The 17,236-nt window shown below is 44.5% G+C and overlaps 1 protein-coding gene across 1 annotated transcript; it reads right to left on the reverse strand.

Annotated features, from left to right (window-relative positions):
• Nucleotides 1-1,695: 1,695 nt before the first annotated feature.
• Nucleotides 1,696-14,616, reverse strand: ZNF667 (zinc finger protein 667). The gene is made up of 5 exons (XM_036274218.1): nucleotides 14,600-14,616; nucleotides 12,248-12,436; nucleotides 10,078-10,204; nucleotides 8,418-8,510; nucleotides 1,696-3,894 (listed from the first exon to the last, which is right to left on the reverse strand). The coding sequence occupies exons 2-5, from the start codon at nucleotides 12,287-12,289 to the stop codon at nucleotides 2,327-2,329; spliced, it is 1,830 nt and encodes a 609-aa protein (XP_036130111.1). The 5' UTR covers nucleotides 12,290-12,436; nucleotides 14,600-14,616; the 3' UTR covers nucleotides 1,696-2,326.
• Between the last annotated feature and the right edge of the window lie 2,620 nt (nucleotides 14,617-17,236).

The following is a 17,236-nucleotide window of genomic DNA, read 5'->3' on the forward strand; positions in this document are numbered from 1 at the left end:
CTCAATAGAACAAGCAGACAGAAAATCAGTAAGGATACTGAAGACTTAACACTATCAGCCAACTTGACCTAATTGACATTTTAAAACTATTTCATCCAAGAACAGAATATACATTATTTTCAAATGTACCACCACATTTACAGAGACAGACCATATTTTTTTTCCATTTTTTGTTCAGACAGAGTGGGGGGGGGGGGGAGAGAGAGAGAGAGAGAGAGAGAGAGAGAGAGAGAAACATCGACGTGAAAGGGACACATCGAGTGGCTGCCACCCGCACAGCCAACCAGGGCCGGGGACAAACTACAACTGAGGTACGTGCCCTTAGCGGGAACTGAACCAGGGTCTCTCTGGACCGCAGGCCGATGCTCTAACCGCTAAGCCAAACCAGCCAGGGCAGACAGACCATATTCCAGACCTTAAAATTTGTCTCAATAAATTTAAAAGAGTTCAAGTCATACAACATGTTTTTATAACCAGAATAGATTAAATTAGAAATCAATAACAGATAGTTGAAAAATCCCCAAATATTTGGATCTAAACAGCCTAATTTTTAGTAACCCATGGGTCAAAAGAGAAACCAAAATTGGGAAAATAGCAAGTATTTGAATTGAATGAAAGTTAGAACACAGAATATCAAAAGGTATAACACTGTTTAAAAGGAAATATAAGAGAACTAACTGCCTAAGTTATAAAAGAAAACTCTTAAATCAATTACTTCAAAGTCAATCTTAACAATTTAGAAAATGAAGAACAATGAACACCAGTTAGCATTAGAATGAAAATAATAAAGATGATAAAAATCTGTCTTGGAGAATTTTTATGCTGACTTTACAGAACAGATGTGACAAGTTTAAATAAAGAATTAGTTGCTCTATTACACTGCATGTATGATCACTCTTCACAAATATGGTGGTTGTTTTCTGTCTTGGTTGTGGTCCAAGTTAGGGTGACCTCACCCATGTGGTCAAACATTCCACAATGCTGTCTTAATAAGATATAGGTGTTTCCAAAAATAGCTTTTACAGAGGGAAAACATACAAAGCGTCTAACTGTATGTAACCAATTTACAAAAAACAAAAACAAAAAAACCCTCATTTTATTTCTTACATATTTTGCACAGCTGCACAGACTGAAAGCTATTACGGTGAACAGCTCACAGAAAAGCCTGGTACATAAATCCAGAGGTTTTCACTTGTATCCATTGGTTTGAGCTGCCATAACAAAATACCATAGACTGGGTGGCTTAAATAAATTTATTTCTCATAGTTCTGTAGGCTGAAAGTCTGAGGTCAGGGTGCCAGCATGGTTGGATACCGGTGAGGGCTAGACTTCTGGCTTGTAGAGAGCTGTCTTCTTCCTGTGTCCTGACCTGGCAGAGAGAGAAAGCGAATCTCTCTGGTGTTCTCCTTTAAAGACATGAATCCCATTATGATGGCTCCACCCTCTAACCCTAATTACTTCTCAAAGGCCCCATTTCCAAATACCATTACATTGGGGGGGGGCTTCAACATGTGAATTTGGGGGGAGACACATTTGGTACAACAATTATTGCATACCAGTGTTCTTACATGAAAACATCAATGTTTATTAATATAAATAGACAAATTTATTTTCAAATAAAACAACAAATAATTTCTCCCTGCTCTGAAGTTCCTCGTTCTTCAGTATATCCTGTGTGTGTGTGTGTGTGTTCCTATTAGCCTATCAGGCTTGTTAAATTTTTCACATCACAAAGGTTATATATCTTCATTTCTAAGGAGATAATATGGTAATGTCTCTTTGCTCCACTCAATGGTGAGTGTCATCTTTATCCACTCGATATTTCTTTATCACCCCAAAATTTCTGTCAGCTGAAAGTGGCACCCTGGTTTTCCAGAAAGTCTCTTCCTTACATATGATAATTCTTGTTCTAAGGGACAAACTAACTTTTTTTGCATGTGATATTAAATCAGGCTCAAAGCCCCATCCACAAAAATGGACAATACTACTTTGTGTGTGACCAGTGCAATAGCTACAATTCCACTTTGACATAGCTTGAAAACTACAGTGGAAATAAAATATCAGTGATTCTTATCAAATGAAGAATGGTCTTTATAAAAAATGACCCATCCAAACATCTGAGCTTCAATAAGACCTATTATAAATTCACTGCCTCAGTTAATTTAAAATTTCCAGGTCAAAGTCACCAAGGACGTTTGCCCTTTGGCTTTCAAAGTGAGATGCATCATCAAATGGTCCCATTTTTACAAAATTATGGTTGAGACAAATGCATTTCCCCATGCCTCTGTCTCTGCTACTTTGAGACTCAGTCCTTGCTTTTGTAATCTTAGGCTTTTCCTTCCAAATGTGTATTCTGATGTCGAATCAGGGATGAGCTTCGACTGTATGCCTTCCCACATTTACTACATTCATAGGGTTTCTCTGAGGAATGACTTCTCTGATGCCGGATAAGGTCTGAGCCACTGCTAAAGGCCTTCCCACACTCATTACATTCATAGGGTTTCTCTCCAGTATGACTTCTTTCATGTAGAATAAGGGACGTGCGTTGACTAAAGGCCTTCCCACATGTTTTGCACATGTATGGTTTCTCTCCAGTGTGAATTCTTTCATGTTGGGCAAGGTGAGCACTCTGACTGAAGGCCTTTCCACACCGATCACATTCATATGGTCTGTCTTCAGTATGAATTCTCTTATGTCGAGTAAGAGATATTCGATGACTGAAGGCTTTTCCACATTCCTCACACTGATAGGGTTTTTCTCCAGTATGAATTCTCTGATGTTCAATAAGAAATGACTGGCGGCCGAAAACTTTACTACATTTATTGCATTTGAAAGGTTTCTCTTCAGAATGAATGTTCTGATGTATTTTAAGGTTGGCAGTTTCAGAAAACATCTTCCCACATTCCTTACATTCAAACAGTTTCTTTTTCCTTGTATGAACTTTCTGATGCTGAATAAGGGATGAATGCCGATTACAGACTTTCTCACATTTATTACATCTATACAGTTTCTCTCCATTATGAATTTTTAGATGTAGAATGAGGGTTGAAAACCGCCTGAAGACCTTCTCACATTTATCACATTTGTAGGGTTTCTCTGAAGTATGAATTCTCTGATGAAGCAGGATGGATGAAATCCTATTAAAAGATTTCCCACATTTTCTGCATTTATAAGGGTTCTCTAAATAGTGACTTCTCTGCTGACTTGAGGCTTTCTCACCCTCGTGGGTTTTCTCTCCACTGTGAATTCCTTTATGTACAAGGACTGATTTATTATGGAAATCTTTCCCACATTTATTGCATTCATGCATTTTCTTTCCATTGTGGATGTCCTTATGAAGGAAAAGGGATGATCTTTGAATGAAGGCTTTCCCACATCTTCTGCACCGGTGGGCATTCTCAATAAGGTGAATTTTCTGATGTATCCTGAGGGCTGGGTACTGACTCAAGGCCTTTCTATAGTCAAAGGTTTCCTTTCTAGCATGAACTTTCTTATGAAGAATAAGAGTTGTTCTTTGAATAAAGCTTTCCCCACACTGACCATAGTCATGGCTTTTTCTTTTATTGTGAATTCTTTGATGAAGGATGAGGGATGAGACCTGTCTGAAGGCTTTTCTACAATTACTGCATTCATAAGGCTTCTCTTCAGTATGAGAATTCTGATGAAGTTTAAGAGATAAGCTTTGACTAAAGATTTTCCCACAGTCATTACATTTTAAAGATTTCTTCCCTGGATGCACTTTCTTGGGTCTTTTTAGGACTGACTTTTTCTTGCAGCCTCTCTTTCCTATGGGACCTTTCTGTGATGCAGAAACTGGTTTCTGATAGATGCTTTGCCCAGATTTGTTGCAATGCTTTGGGTGTAACTTCTTGGTCTCACATTTAGCCCCTGAGTCTGAAAGACATCAACAAATTATATATTTGTTTTATTTTTAGTTTTTTAATTGTCATGTAAGAAGCTAAGTTGAACTGACACAGAAAATTTACTAGAATATAGTATAAAAATTAGTTAATCAAACTTTACTACAAGAACAATCCCATTTTATAAGCTGAAAATATCTGGAAGCTGTACATCTAAATAGAAAGTGTCCTTTCTGAGAGAAAGGACTGTAGTAGTATTTTCCTTCATTATGATTTTTGTCATTTTCTGAAATATACATGTTCCTTATGAATATAAAAATTAATAGTCATTTAAAATGACTAAAGTAGCTCTTTGAAATGCTAAGAGTAGTGAAAATTGTAAAACATTAGAAATTTAAAACTGCTTGAACCCTTTTGATATTTGCCCAGAATTAATATTAAGAAAAAATAATACTGTGAAATTTAAATTTCATTAGGCTGATTAAATTTGAGGTAGGGTGAGCTTTTAACTAAACACTCATTTTTGCAAGAGCCATTTGGGAACTCTCTTTTGAAGAGAGAAACCACTCACTTAAATTCTGTACTCTGTGAAACTATCCTTCAAGAGTGAAAGAGAAATAAAGACTTTATCAAACAAACAAATGTCAACAGAATTTGTTCCCAGTAGAACTGCCTTGCAAGAAATGTTAAAAAAAGCCCAGCCAGTGTGGCTTAGTGATTAAGTGTCAACCCATGCACCAAGAGGTTGCTGGTTCAATTTCCGGTCAGGGTACATGCCCAGGTTATGGGCCTGATCCTTAGTGGGGGGCATGCAATAGATGGCCAATCAATGTTCTCTCTCATCGATATTTCTATCTCTCTCTCCCTCTGTCTCTCAAACCAATAAAGAAAAAAAAATGTTAAAAAGAGATTATTTTAGAGAGAAGGAAAATAATATAGATAAAAAACTGGGACCTATACAGAGAAAGGAAGAAGCCCTGGCCGGTTTGGCTCAGCAGTTAGAGCGTCGGCCTGCGGTCCGGAGAAAGGAAGAACAATGGAGAAGTAATAAGTGAAGGCAAAAAATCCTCTCACTTTTCTTATCTTATTTTTTTCATCATCCTCACCCGAGGATATGTTTTTATTGATTTTTAGAGAGCAGAAAGGAGAGAGAGATAAACAGCAATTGGTTACCTCCTGTATGATCCCCAACCGGGAATCAAACCCTCAACATTTTGGTGCATGGAATGACACTCCAACTAACTGACCCACCCAACCAGGGCTTTTCTTATTCTTAATTGATCTAACAGATAACAGTTTGTTCTAAATAATAATACAACAATGTATATGATTGTGTATACTTATGCATTTATCTTAAATGAAGTGAATGACAGCAATGATACTGGGAATGGGAGGAAGAAATAGCATTATTTTGTTATTATAAGGTACACTAACCATGAAGTGGTACAGTGCTACTTGAAAGTGGACTTGGATTAATTGTAAATGTATATTGTAAACTCTAGGGCATACACTAAAAAAAGTTATATATATATATATATATATTTATATAAGTGATATGCTAAGAAAATAGAATCATGTGAAATGAAAAAAAATTAATGAAAAATAGAAAAAAAAGTAAAACCACAAAAGGTAAAAGTGGAAGTCAAAAATAGGAACAAAGAATAAAGACAACAAATAGAGAATAGTAACAAATATGGTTACTATATATTCATTTCTGATAATACATATCAGTTATATCAATAGTCACTATGAATGTAAACGGTCTCAATGCACCAATTAAAAGAGGCTGTCAGTATGGATCAAAAAACACGAACAAACTGTATGTTGTCTATCAGAAACCCACTTTAGACATAAAGATTCATGAGATTAATAGTAAGTGGATGGAGAAAACTATACCATGCTAATACTAATCTAAAGAAAGCAATAGTAGCTATGTTAGTTTCATACACAGCAGAGGGAAGTTATCAGACACAAAGAGGGGCATTACATAGTGATAAAGGGGTCAATTCTTCAGGAAGACATAACAAATCATAATGTGTGTGTGCATAAAAACACAGCATCAACCTAATTGAGGCAAAAACTGATAGACCTGCCAAAAGAACTAGATGAATCCACTGTCACAGCTGGAAAGTTCAATAACCCCCTCTCAGAAATGGACAGATTAGCAGGCAGAAAATCAGTAACGACATAGAACTCAACTATACCATCATTCAACTGGATATAATCGACCTCTATAGACTACTTCATCCAACAACAGCAGAATTATATTTTTCTCAAGCTCACATGGAACATCCACCAAGACAGAATGAAAAGTAAACCTGAGGAATGGGAGAAAATAAATGCAAATCACATATCTGATAAGGGATTAATATGCAGAATATATAAGGAAATTCTACAACTGAACCACAAAGAACAATCCTATTAAAAATGGGCAAAGGACTTTAGTAAACGGTTCTCCAAAGAAGATAGACAAATGGCTAATCAACACATGAAAAGACGCTCATCACTAATCATTATGGAAATGCAAATCAAACCTTACACCCATAAGGATGGCCATAATAAAAATACACAAACAAACAAACACAAAACCCCAGAAAATAATTGTTGGAAAAATGATAAGTTGGAACCCTTGTGTACCACTGGGGGAAATGAAACATGGTGCAGCCACTGTGCGAAACAGTATGGAGGTTTCTCAGAAAATTAAAACTAGAACTACCATATGATCCCATGATCCCACTTCTGAGTACATATCCAAAGAAATTGAAATCAGGATCACAAAGTGATACTTGCACTCGCATGTTCATTGCAGCATTATTTATAGTAGCCAAGAGGTGGAAGCAACCCAAATGTCCATCAACAGACGAATGGATTTTTAAAATGAGGTAGTCATTCCTCAGTATCCTCGGGGGATTGGTACCAGGACTCCCATGGATACCAAAATCCACGGATGCTCAAGTTTCTTATATAAAATGTCATAGTACTTGCAATATAACTTACACACATCCTCCCATAAATTTTAAATCATCTCTAGATTACTTATTATACCTAACACAATGTAAATGCTGTGTAAATAGTTATTATACTACATTGTTAAAAGAATAATGACAAGGAAAAAAGGTGTGCACATATTTAGTACAGATGCAACCATTACATAATAGTACAGATGCCTAATTATATAGCACATGCTGGCATTTTTCCTCAAAATATTTTCTTGTTATCCTCACCCGAGGACATTTTTCTTTCTTTTTTTTTTGTTCAAATAGAGTAGGAGGGAGAGAGAGGGAGAGAGAGAGTGAAACATCGACATGAAAGGGACACATCGAGTGGCTGCCACCCACACAACTCAACCAGGGCTGGGGACAAACTGCAACCAAGGTACATGCCCTTAGCAGGAACCGTACCTGGGTCTCTCTGGACCGCAGGTTGATGCTCTAACTGCTGAGCCAAACCGGCCAGGGCTCCCCCCAAGTATTTTCAATCCACTGTTGGTTAAATTCGCGAATGTGGAACAGGATATGGAGGGCCAACTTTATATATAACAAAATATTATGTAGCCTTTAAAAAGAAGGAAATCTTGTCACATGCTACAACATGGATGAACCTCAAGGACATGAAGCTAAGTTAAAAAAGCCAGTCAGAAAAGGTCAAGTGCTGTATGATTCTACTCATATAAAATATCCACAGTAGTCAAGATTATAGAAACAGAGAGCAGAAAGATGGTTACCAAGGGCTGGGGGACAACTAGTATTTAGAAGGCACAAAGTTTCAGTATGGCAAGAGGGAAGAGTTTTAGAGATCTGCTGCATAACAATGTGAATATACTTAACTGTACATTTAAAAATGGTTAAGATCGTATATTTAATGTTATACTTTTTTTAACCACAATTAAAAAACCTCATAGAAGTGTAAGACACAAACAAACAAACAAACCAAGCACACACCTTGACCAACCAAAGAGAAATCTATTAGAAAAGGGAATGGGTTCTTACAAAGTAGTCACAATGAGCAGTTATGAAAAAGATTTTTAATTTTTTTAAGAGATGAAGAAAACGATGCATGTGGGAACATTATCACTAGAAGTGCTATCCTTAAAGAAGTCAGAATATACTTTCTCTGAAGGGAAATATGGAAACTGAGGCAGGGGATGGGTGGGGATGAGGGTGTTAAGATCTGAGCTTCTGAGACTAAAAGCTGGAGTTCAAATCCAGCTCTTCTACCCCTTCCTAGCTGGGTGACTTTGGGCAAGTCACTGAAGCTCTCCGGTCCTCAGTTTCCTCCTTCATAAAATAGGAATAATAGTACTTTCCTTATATAGCATTGTTGGGAGAAACCTGTATTTAGAATGTCTGATACCCAGGAAGGGTTTATAAAATGTTAGTCATTATCCCTTGGTAGGGGGCTGCCACACTAAAGAGACTTGAATTTCTACACATGCCTGGGGCCTCCGAGGTGGGGAAAGTGGCTCTCAAGTGTGATCTTACAGGGGTGGTGCTCTCACAAGGGAGTACGCTCTTACCCAGAATGCCAACTTCTAAGCCCTGGTTCTCTGTCACTCACCAAGGCCCCAGCGTCTTCTCGTGGATTCCACCATCCAGGGTGCTTTCCTTTTCTCCAATAAGGTGATCACATTTGGCCTCCGATAGGAAAGTCCTGCACATGGGAAAACATTGGGATTGAGCATGATATAGATGCCACGATGTCAGCCAAGCCCTGTGTCAATGGGAATGGGGATTTATCAGCACAAAGGGAGCAGGGAGGAGGTGAAGGGCAGCCGGAGAATGAGGAGGATGAAAATGCAGGAATAGCCAGCAGAGTTTTTCCTTTCTAACTCTACAGGGCCAACTGCTTTCCTGAGAAGCTGGAGCAGGAACTCGAGGCTGGTCATTAAGCTACTGCCTTTCAGCCTCTGACCCTTCTCTGATCTAATTTTGGTGGAGGGGCTCGGTACATCACACCTCTCCTTCACCAGCCACTAGTAGGGGCTCTGGTGGTTTCGATTTCTGCTGTTCTTTCTCTCCCATTCACTCCCAGAGCTAGCCTCATCTTGCCCCCTCAGGAGTAAAACCAGGCAGTGCATCCCTCTCCTCCTGCATCAGTCTGTGTCCCTCTAAATCCTGAAAACCCCAAACTCTCCCCTTTTCCCTGGGAGGGTGGCTGCATCCTGCCGTTACCACCTCTGCACTACCCCAGTGTCCACTATTCACATTTTTTAACAGTACCTGTTAAGTCAATTCCTGATATTAAGCTCGCTCTTTCTTAACACAAGTGAGGTGTCCTCACTATATGACCAGCAATTCCATTCCTACTACATACCAAAGGGAAGTGAAAATATGCATCCACCCAAAAACTCACACGCAGATGTTCATAGCAGCACATTCATCATAGCAGCAGACTGGAAACAGCCCAAATGCCCTTCAACTGACAGATGGATAAACAAATGTGGTCTATACAGTGGAATGTTATTGGGTCATAAAAAAGAACCAGGTACTCACACCCACTACAGTATGAATGAACCTTGAAAACACGATGCTCAGTGAAAGAAGCCAGACACAAAGGACCACATATTGTACAACTCCATTTCTATGAAAGGCCAAGAACAGGCAAATTCATAGAGACAGAGAGTGGAATAGGGTTTGCCTAATCTGGGGGGATTAGTAGGCATGAGGAAATGGAGAGAGTGCTATTGGGTATGGGTGTCTCCTGGAGGTGATGAAAATATTCTAAATTGACTGCTGATGGATGCACAGCTCTGTCAATATAATAAAAGCCACTGAGTTGAGCCCTGGCCAGTGCTGCTCAGGTTAGAGTGTTGGCCTGCATACCAAAGGGTCTCGGGGTTGTATTCCTGGTCAAGGGTACATACCTGGGTTGCAGGTTCGATCCCTAGCCCCAGTCGGGGCACGTGTGGAAGGCAACCAATTGATGTGTCTCTCTCACATCCATGTTTCTCTTTCTGGCTCCCGCTCCCTCCCTCCCTTCCACTCTCTCTAAAAAACAATGGAAAGAAATATCCTTAGGTGAAGATTAACAAAAAAATCCTCCACTGAGCTGTATACGTCACATGGGTGAATTGTATAGTATGCGAATTATATCTCAATAAAGCTGTTAAAAAGAAAACAAACCCAAACTGGAGTGGCTTCTGTATTCCTGACAGACTGATGGATTCCCGTCCCTCAAAGGGCCAGTGGTGGATTACAGGGTTGGGGGAGAGCCTCACCAAGAGAGACCAGGTTCTGGTAGTTCTCCAGCATGACATCTTCATACAGATCCTTCTGTGTGGGGCTCAGCCTTTCCCACTCTTCCCTGGAGAAGTAGATGGCCAAATCCCCAAATGTCACTGGTGCCTGAAATGGAAAGTCCCACATCCTGTCATGGTAGACTCGTGTTTCCACACGCCTGGAGCAGACAGTGGACTTATCCCAAACACTGGGGATACAAGGGGCTGGGAATCTACTCAGGAAACATCTGGAGTTCTGAGCCCAAAAGGGGCAGGCGTATTAACATCAATAAAATGCAGTGCAGTGTGATATTAAAGATTGTGTTCCATAAAAGGTGTATCAACTTGGACTTACTGGACCCTGACAGAGTCCAGGCATTCTTCCAAGTTCCTACACGTACTGGCCCATTTAGTGCTGTTAGCAGTGACCGGGCACCACTGAGAGGATCACAGCACTGTGACAGACGAGAGAAGGGAGGACAGGGAGGTGAGATGACTTACTGATGTTCTCACAGCTATTGAATGGAGGAGCTGGGCAGTCTGGCTTCTGACTCCTTGCTCCCAACCAACTACGTGCTCACTAAAAGGCCTGTGAATATATCACACATGGCAAAAGGCTCTTTGCAAGTATAATCAAGGTTTTACTAATTAGTGGACCTTAAAACAGGGAGATTATCAAGGACTGGAATCTAGGTAGACCCAAAAGAGCAGACTTCTCTCCAACTGGTGGTGGACCAGGAGAGAAAGGGAAGGCAAAGAGATCTGAGGCATGAGCTGGACTGGACCTGCTGCTGCTCATTGAAAGATGGAAGAAGGGGCCACATGGAAGGTGGGAGAAGGAGCAGGAGTAGGTGAGATGGAAGCCAGCCAACACCTTGATTTCAGCCTTGTGAGGCCCAAAGCAGAGGCCCCAGCTAAGTAAGCCATGGCATACCAGAGCTCCAACCCAGGAACTGGGAGATAATAAATGCCTGCTGTCAAGTTAGTGGTAATATTGTAGCAGCAACAGGGAACAAATAGCCCTGGCCAGGGGGCTCAGTTGGTTGGAGCAAAATCCCCTCTACCAAAAGGTTGAGGGTTCAATCCCTGTTTGGGGTGTGTCCAGGAGGCAACTGATTGATGTTTCTCTCTCTCTAAAAATCAATAAAAACATATCCTTGGGTGAGGATTAAAAAAATCCTCAGTGGGCTAAGCTGTTACGAGAATATGAGAAACTGCCTCCAAGATGCGTATTGTAGAAAATCACTTGATCATCTACTGGAGCCATCTCTTCACAGGAGGCTGATGTTACCACCTCAGAGGCCTGGCTCCAATGCATTCAACCTGAACAATTAGGTGAGTTACTTTTTTTTTCCTTTCTAAATCCTCACCTGAGAATATTTTTTAAAAATACGTTTTTATAGTGCAGCCGGTGCAGCTCAGTGGATGGAGCGTCGTCCCATGTACTGAGAGGTCCTAGTTCAATTCCCGGTCAGGGCACATTCCCGGGTTGCAGGCTTGATCCCAAGTAGGGGGCATGCAGGAGGCAGCTGATGGATGTATCTCTCTCACATGGATGTTTCTCTCTCTCCTTCTGGCTAACTGGCTGAGGGAGAGAGAGAAACATCCATGTGAGAGAGGAACAATGAATGGCTATCTCCCGTACTCACCCCGACTGGGGATTGAACCTGAAACCTGGGTATGTGTCCTGACTGGGAATTGAATCTGCCACCTTTTGGTGTACAGGACAATGATCCAACCACTTGAGCCACACTGGCCAGGGCATCTCTTAAAGTCAGAGAGATTTCCTCCATGTAAAATGGGTTGTACAAGTAAAAACCAGGTGACATTAGGTAAGCTCTGGAGGGCAACACGGAATCCCCCTCTGCCTCACATGGGCTGCCTCTCCACTGGAGAAATCAGTGGCTGTGGTTTTCCCTCTGGGGAGGTGTTTTTCCCAGTGCTGCCAGGGACCCTCAAGGCGCTGAACAAACAGGGGAGTCGTCATGTGCACCTGAGAAAAAAAGAGAGGGGGCCCTTCTCACAGTCCCACCCTCTGTGGTGATGGGAGGAACCTGGGGATCAGGTCTTGATTGGGTCTCTGTTGGGCAGGAAGTGTCGTGGAGGGAAAACAAACAATCTACGTCTTACAAGATGGAACTTTCCTAAAGGAAGAGGAATGGCTGCTTACCTTGGACTTACACTTCCCTCGTGTGGCTGGCATGGCTGGCATCCTTTCCTCCCCACTGAGTCGGAGTCTGGGGAGGGGCAGCACACTGGGAAGGTGGAGCTGCAGTAGAAGAGAAGTCAGGCCCTGGCCAGTTTGGCTCAGCAGTTGAGCATCGGCCTGTGGACCAGAGAGTCCCAGGTTCGGTTCCCGCTAAGGGCACGTACCACAAAAAAAAAAAAAAAAAAAGAAAGAAAGAAAAAGAAGAGAAGTCAGGAGGCTGACTGGCCTTCTGGGTAGACCTTGAGCATGTAGGGTAAGAACCCCAGATCCCTTCACCCTGGACATACATGAGTTCATGGGCACATGAAAGGTCAGAATATCTAGAGCATTCCTACTCCATTACACAGTCAGGGAGGGGCCACAGCCAATGATACCAGCTCTTAAGATCACAGAAGGCTCTGGATCAGGAGGCAAATGAGACACACACAGGCTGCCTGTTCATCCACTTGACATATGTACTGAGCACCTACCAAGTGTCAGGTGCTGTCCCAGGTGTGGGGGTCGTGGTGGGAGAGCAGTGACTTAGAGCAGATAAGTACTGGCTCTCATGCTCACTACATTCCAACAGAAAAGACAAGTCCACACAAAACTGTTAGCTGAGATCACTGCTACAAAGAAAAAAAGGGACCAGGGCAGGGGATAGAGATGGGGTGGTCAGGTTGGGGGAGGCCTCCCTCACCCTGCTTCTGCCTTCCTGGGACCCTGAATAGAAAATTCGAAATCCAAGCTCTGACCTAGACTTTCAGGTTATTTTATCTCTGTCCTGAAGCCTTTACTGTGGGGCTCCACTTTTTGCTTTTTTTTTTCCTGTGGATTTTATTCTCTGGGTGTCCTTCCTGTCATGATGTTAATAATAAAGCGACTATCGCCCTGGCCAGTTTGGCTCAGCGATTGGAGCGTTGGCCTGAGGTCCGGAGAGACCCGGGTTCGGTTCCCGCTAAGGGCATGTACCTCGGTTGCAGTTTGTCCCCGGCCCTGGTTGGTCGTGTGGGTGGCAGCCACTCAATGTGTCCCTTTCACATCGATGTTTCTCTCTCTCTCTCTCTCCCTCCTGCTCTATCTGAACAAAGAATGAAAAAGTGTCCTCAGGTGAGGATAAAAAAAATAAATAATAATAATAATAAAGCGACTGTCATTTATGCCTTGCTTGTATCCAGTGCTGTTCCACTCAGTGCTCACCACGAGCCTGGGATTAATTATTTCCATTTTGCACGTGAAACGCAGGGCCGCGGATTTAAGTGACCTCTCCCAAAGTCACACCACTAGTGAGTGATGAAACCAGAGTCCCAGCTCCACTGGTTATATAGTCGAAGGAGCCAGTGGTCGCGGTGCTCTGCTCGGCCTTCCCTTCAAACGCTGTGCCTCTGCTGCTGGGGTGCTGCTGCGTAACTGGGAAAGGGCAGACCCTCGGCTTCACCCACGAGCGCCCAGGGTCAAGTTCCCAGATAAGACTCCTCCAGCATCATCCACTGCACCCCTATCCCTGCACCGAGTCAGAGAAAAACGACCACCAGGCACCACAACCAATACTCGGCATCTACACAGTGCTCAGTAAGTGCTGGGTGTCTCACCTGTTACCCCGCTTTTTCTTCCTGTCACGCAGGCAGGGTGTTACCACCCTACTCTTCCCAGGGGGCAAGCCTCCCACAACCGCACAAGTGCCCCTGCCCCAGGGCCCAGGGCGCCCCTGCGGCCGCTCGGAATCCTCCCCGCGGGGACCCCCTTCCACTTACGGGCAGGTACACACGGGGCGGCACAGTCACACGCTCTCAACGGCAAAGCAGATACACACCGGGGCGGCACAGTCACACGCTCGCAACGGCAAAGCCACTGACACTGGGTTGCACAGTCACCGAGGCCGCCCCAGACGACGGCCACGGCCTGTCACACACACGCGCGCTCTCAACACAAATGCGCAGGGCCACGCCCACGGGCCCACTCACTCCGGCCCACACAGGCCCAGTCACTTCTCGCTCCTAGAAACAGCACAGACCCCAGTGAAACACGCGGTCCTGGGTCGCGCGCCGGCCAGCCGCGGCCGAGTCCCTCACGCACACTCACGCACACTCACGCACACACACGCACACACCCCCTCCCCTCACCGCACACCCGCCATCACACGTTTCACCTAGTCACGGCCCTTCACCTCACACGCAGCCCACGGCACAACCACACGCACGAGCGCACGGCAGCCCCCGACGAACAGCCCCGAGCACAGGAGACCGCCGCACAGCCGGTGGCAGGCGGAAAGCCCCTCGCAGCGTCTCGCCCTCACGCAGTCGCGGGAGCACCGACACCCAGGCTCACGCTCACCTCGGTCCTCTCGGGTCGCTCCGGGAGACCCTGACACCTGCGCAGGCACGCCGCGCGGCCGTACTGCGCCTGCGCACTCCGCTCCGGGGCCCCGCCCCTCACGCGCAGGACCGCCCCCGGAGCCTCCTCAGGAGCGCGAGGCCCCGCCCCTAAACAAAACCACGCGGCTCCCGGCGTCCGCACGCACCTCTCCGAGGACGAACCACGGAAACGGGCCTGAGGCCCCATCCCGCTCACGTCGTCGCGAACCCCAGCACGCACGCAGGCAGAGCCACTGGGGGGCGTCACCGTCCCTGCGCCGACCCACGTAGTACGCACGGCTGGCCCCGCACACTGGCCCGGCCTCACGCCACTGGTGAAATCGCGGGGACGGTCTCAGACGCTGCGGCCCTTCCCGGCTTCCGCGCCTGCGTGTTCCCATCCGGGCGCTTCTCGGACTAACGGCGCTTGGAGCCCTTTTCACCCGCGGGTGCTGACGCGCGCATCCGCGCCTGCGCATTGCGAGCTCACTGCCGGAAACCTCCGGGGCTCAGCGCCGCTCAGAACCGACCCGGGAGAGGGGCGGAGGGGTGTTCCTCAGGCCCGGAGTGGAATCTCACTTGCGCCCTCATTGAAGGAGGAGCCCCAGAGTCCTCTGCGTGGAGCCTTCGCGGTGCCGAGACTCCATTTCCCAGGAGGCCCTGCGGCCCGTTACCGTGGCGACGCGTGAGGAGACCGCTGTGTGAGGTGGCGGCTGGGTGATCCCGAGTCCGTGAGACAGAGGAGGTGTGGACCGATCCAGCCTTGTGGGCGTGACTGTGCGTGTCGTGACCGCGTGTGACTCCGTGGCCGTGATGGTATACCCTTACTGTGTTGTGTTTTGCGTGTGTCCTTAGGTGTGTGTGTGGGGGAGACATTCAGATTGTATGTGCCACGTATTTCGCCAAGTTGGGGGGAAATGCTAGAATGCTAACAAAATACAGATGGTCCTCAGGGTCGTGGAGATCACAGTCCAACAAGCGACCCAGTAAACAAGCAGACACATAGAAACCCAGTACACCATTCATGAACACGCGTATGACATTTATATATCATGGAGTAGTCATATAACATATAAAACATAGAACACACTGTGATGTAAGACTACTTTCACCATGCATCCACTACCACATCACATAAGATGGGTTGAAAGCGATTCATGTAGTTATTTAACGGGCTTTATTTGATATCATTTAAGAAGAGTAGAGACTTAGGGATGTTCAAAGTTAGAACCTTACTGTAGAGCTCCTGAAATTATGCATCAGAGGTTTGTGGAGCTCTTACAACTGGGAAAGGAATGCCTTACATAGAGGTCATGATTAGAGGAACCCAGCTGGGTTTCAAATGTGAACACTCCTATTTCTTCTGAATTGTGGGTTATGATGGACAATTGAGCTGCTTTCCCCAGCGACAGCTCAATGTAGGGCGCTTTACACTAGGGGGCAGCAGAGGTCTGTGTAGCTCAGGAAAATTGAGTGTTCTCTGGAGCAACACCCAAGAGATGAGCAAATACATGAATATGTAGCTTTGAATAAAGTTTTCTAACATGCTTACTTAATGAATCAGATTTTGAATCTGCCCTCCCACCCCCCACAGGCATTTAGGACAGCCCGAGAAGTGATCCAAACTGACATTGCATGATTTGCTTCCCCTGAGCCTTGGACTTGAAGAATGACTTCAGGAAGAATCGAATGGGGAGATGCAAGCATAAGCCTTTCTGATTCTTTACTTGTTCCGGCCTGGATTTATTTTCTAGCTATGGTTATTGATCCTAGTTGACAACAGATGGTTCCCACCTGGCACCTCCCTTGAGTGGATGATCTCGAACATCCAACTGCTTCCTGAATAGGGAAGAAGAGAGTGTCATCGATTTCAATCAGACTTCCACCCTAAGACAACATCCTCTTTAAAAAAAGGATAGCTTTGCCCTGGCTTGTGTGGCTCAGCGGTTAGAGCATTGGCCCAAGGACCAAAGAGTCTCTGGTTCATTATCAGTCAAGGCCACCTCCTTCAGTTGCGGTTCTGTCCCCAGCCTTGGTCGGGTTGTGCAGGAGGCAGCAAATGGATGTCTCTTCCCCACCCCCTCTCCTCCCTCCCACTCTACCTGAAGATAAATGGAAAAATATCCTCTGGTGAGGATTAAAAAGTAAATAAATATATAAATAAAAATAAAAGAAAGATAGCTCTGCCTGGCCAGTGTGGCTCAGTGGATTGAGGGTCGTCCCATGGCCAGAGAAGTCCCTGTTTGATTCCTGGTTAGGGCACATGCCTGGGTTTCAGGCTTGGTCCCCAGTGGGGGGTGTGCAGGAGGCAGCCAATCGATGTTTCTCACATCGATGTTTCTACCTCTCTCTCCCGGCTCTCTCTCTCAAAAAATCAGTAAAACATTTTTTAAAAAGATGGCTTTATTGAAATTATATACCATACAATTCATCAGGTGAGGATTAAAAAAAAAAGGCAGGGATTGACAAGCTGGATATTTGTTTAAAATCATGTTGTTTTAAGAGAAATTGTTCATATGTAGGGCTATTTAAAGATATAGACAAGTTGAGCAAAAAAAAAAAATTGGAAAAATGTATACCATGCATCTTCACTCAGTTTGGGCTATTACAAAAACAC

Source organism: Molossus molossus, unplaced genomic scaffold (assembly GCF_014108415.1).
Source record: "Molossus molossus isolate mMolMol1 unplaced genomic scaffold, mMolMol1.p scaffold_m16_p_21, whole genome shotgun sequence".
Lineage (NCBI taxonomy): Eukaryota > Metazoa > Chordata > Mammalia > Chiroptera > Molossidae > Molossus > Molossus molossus.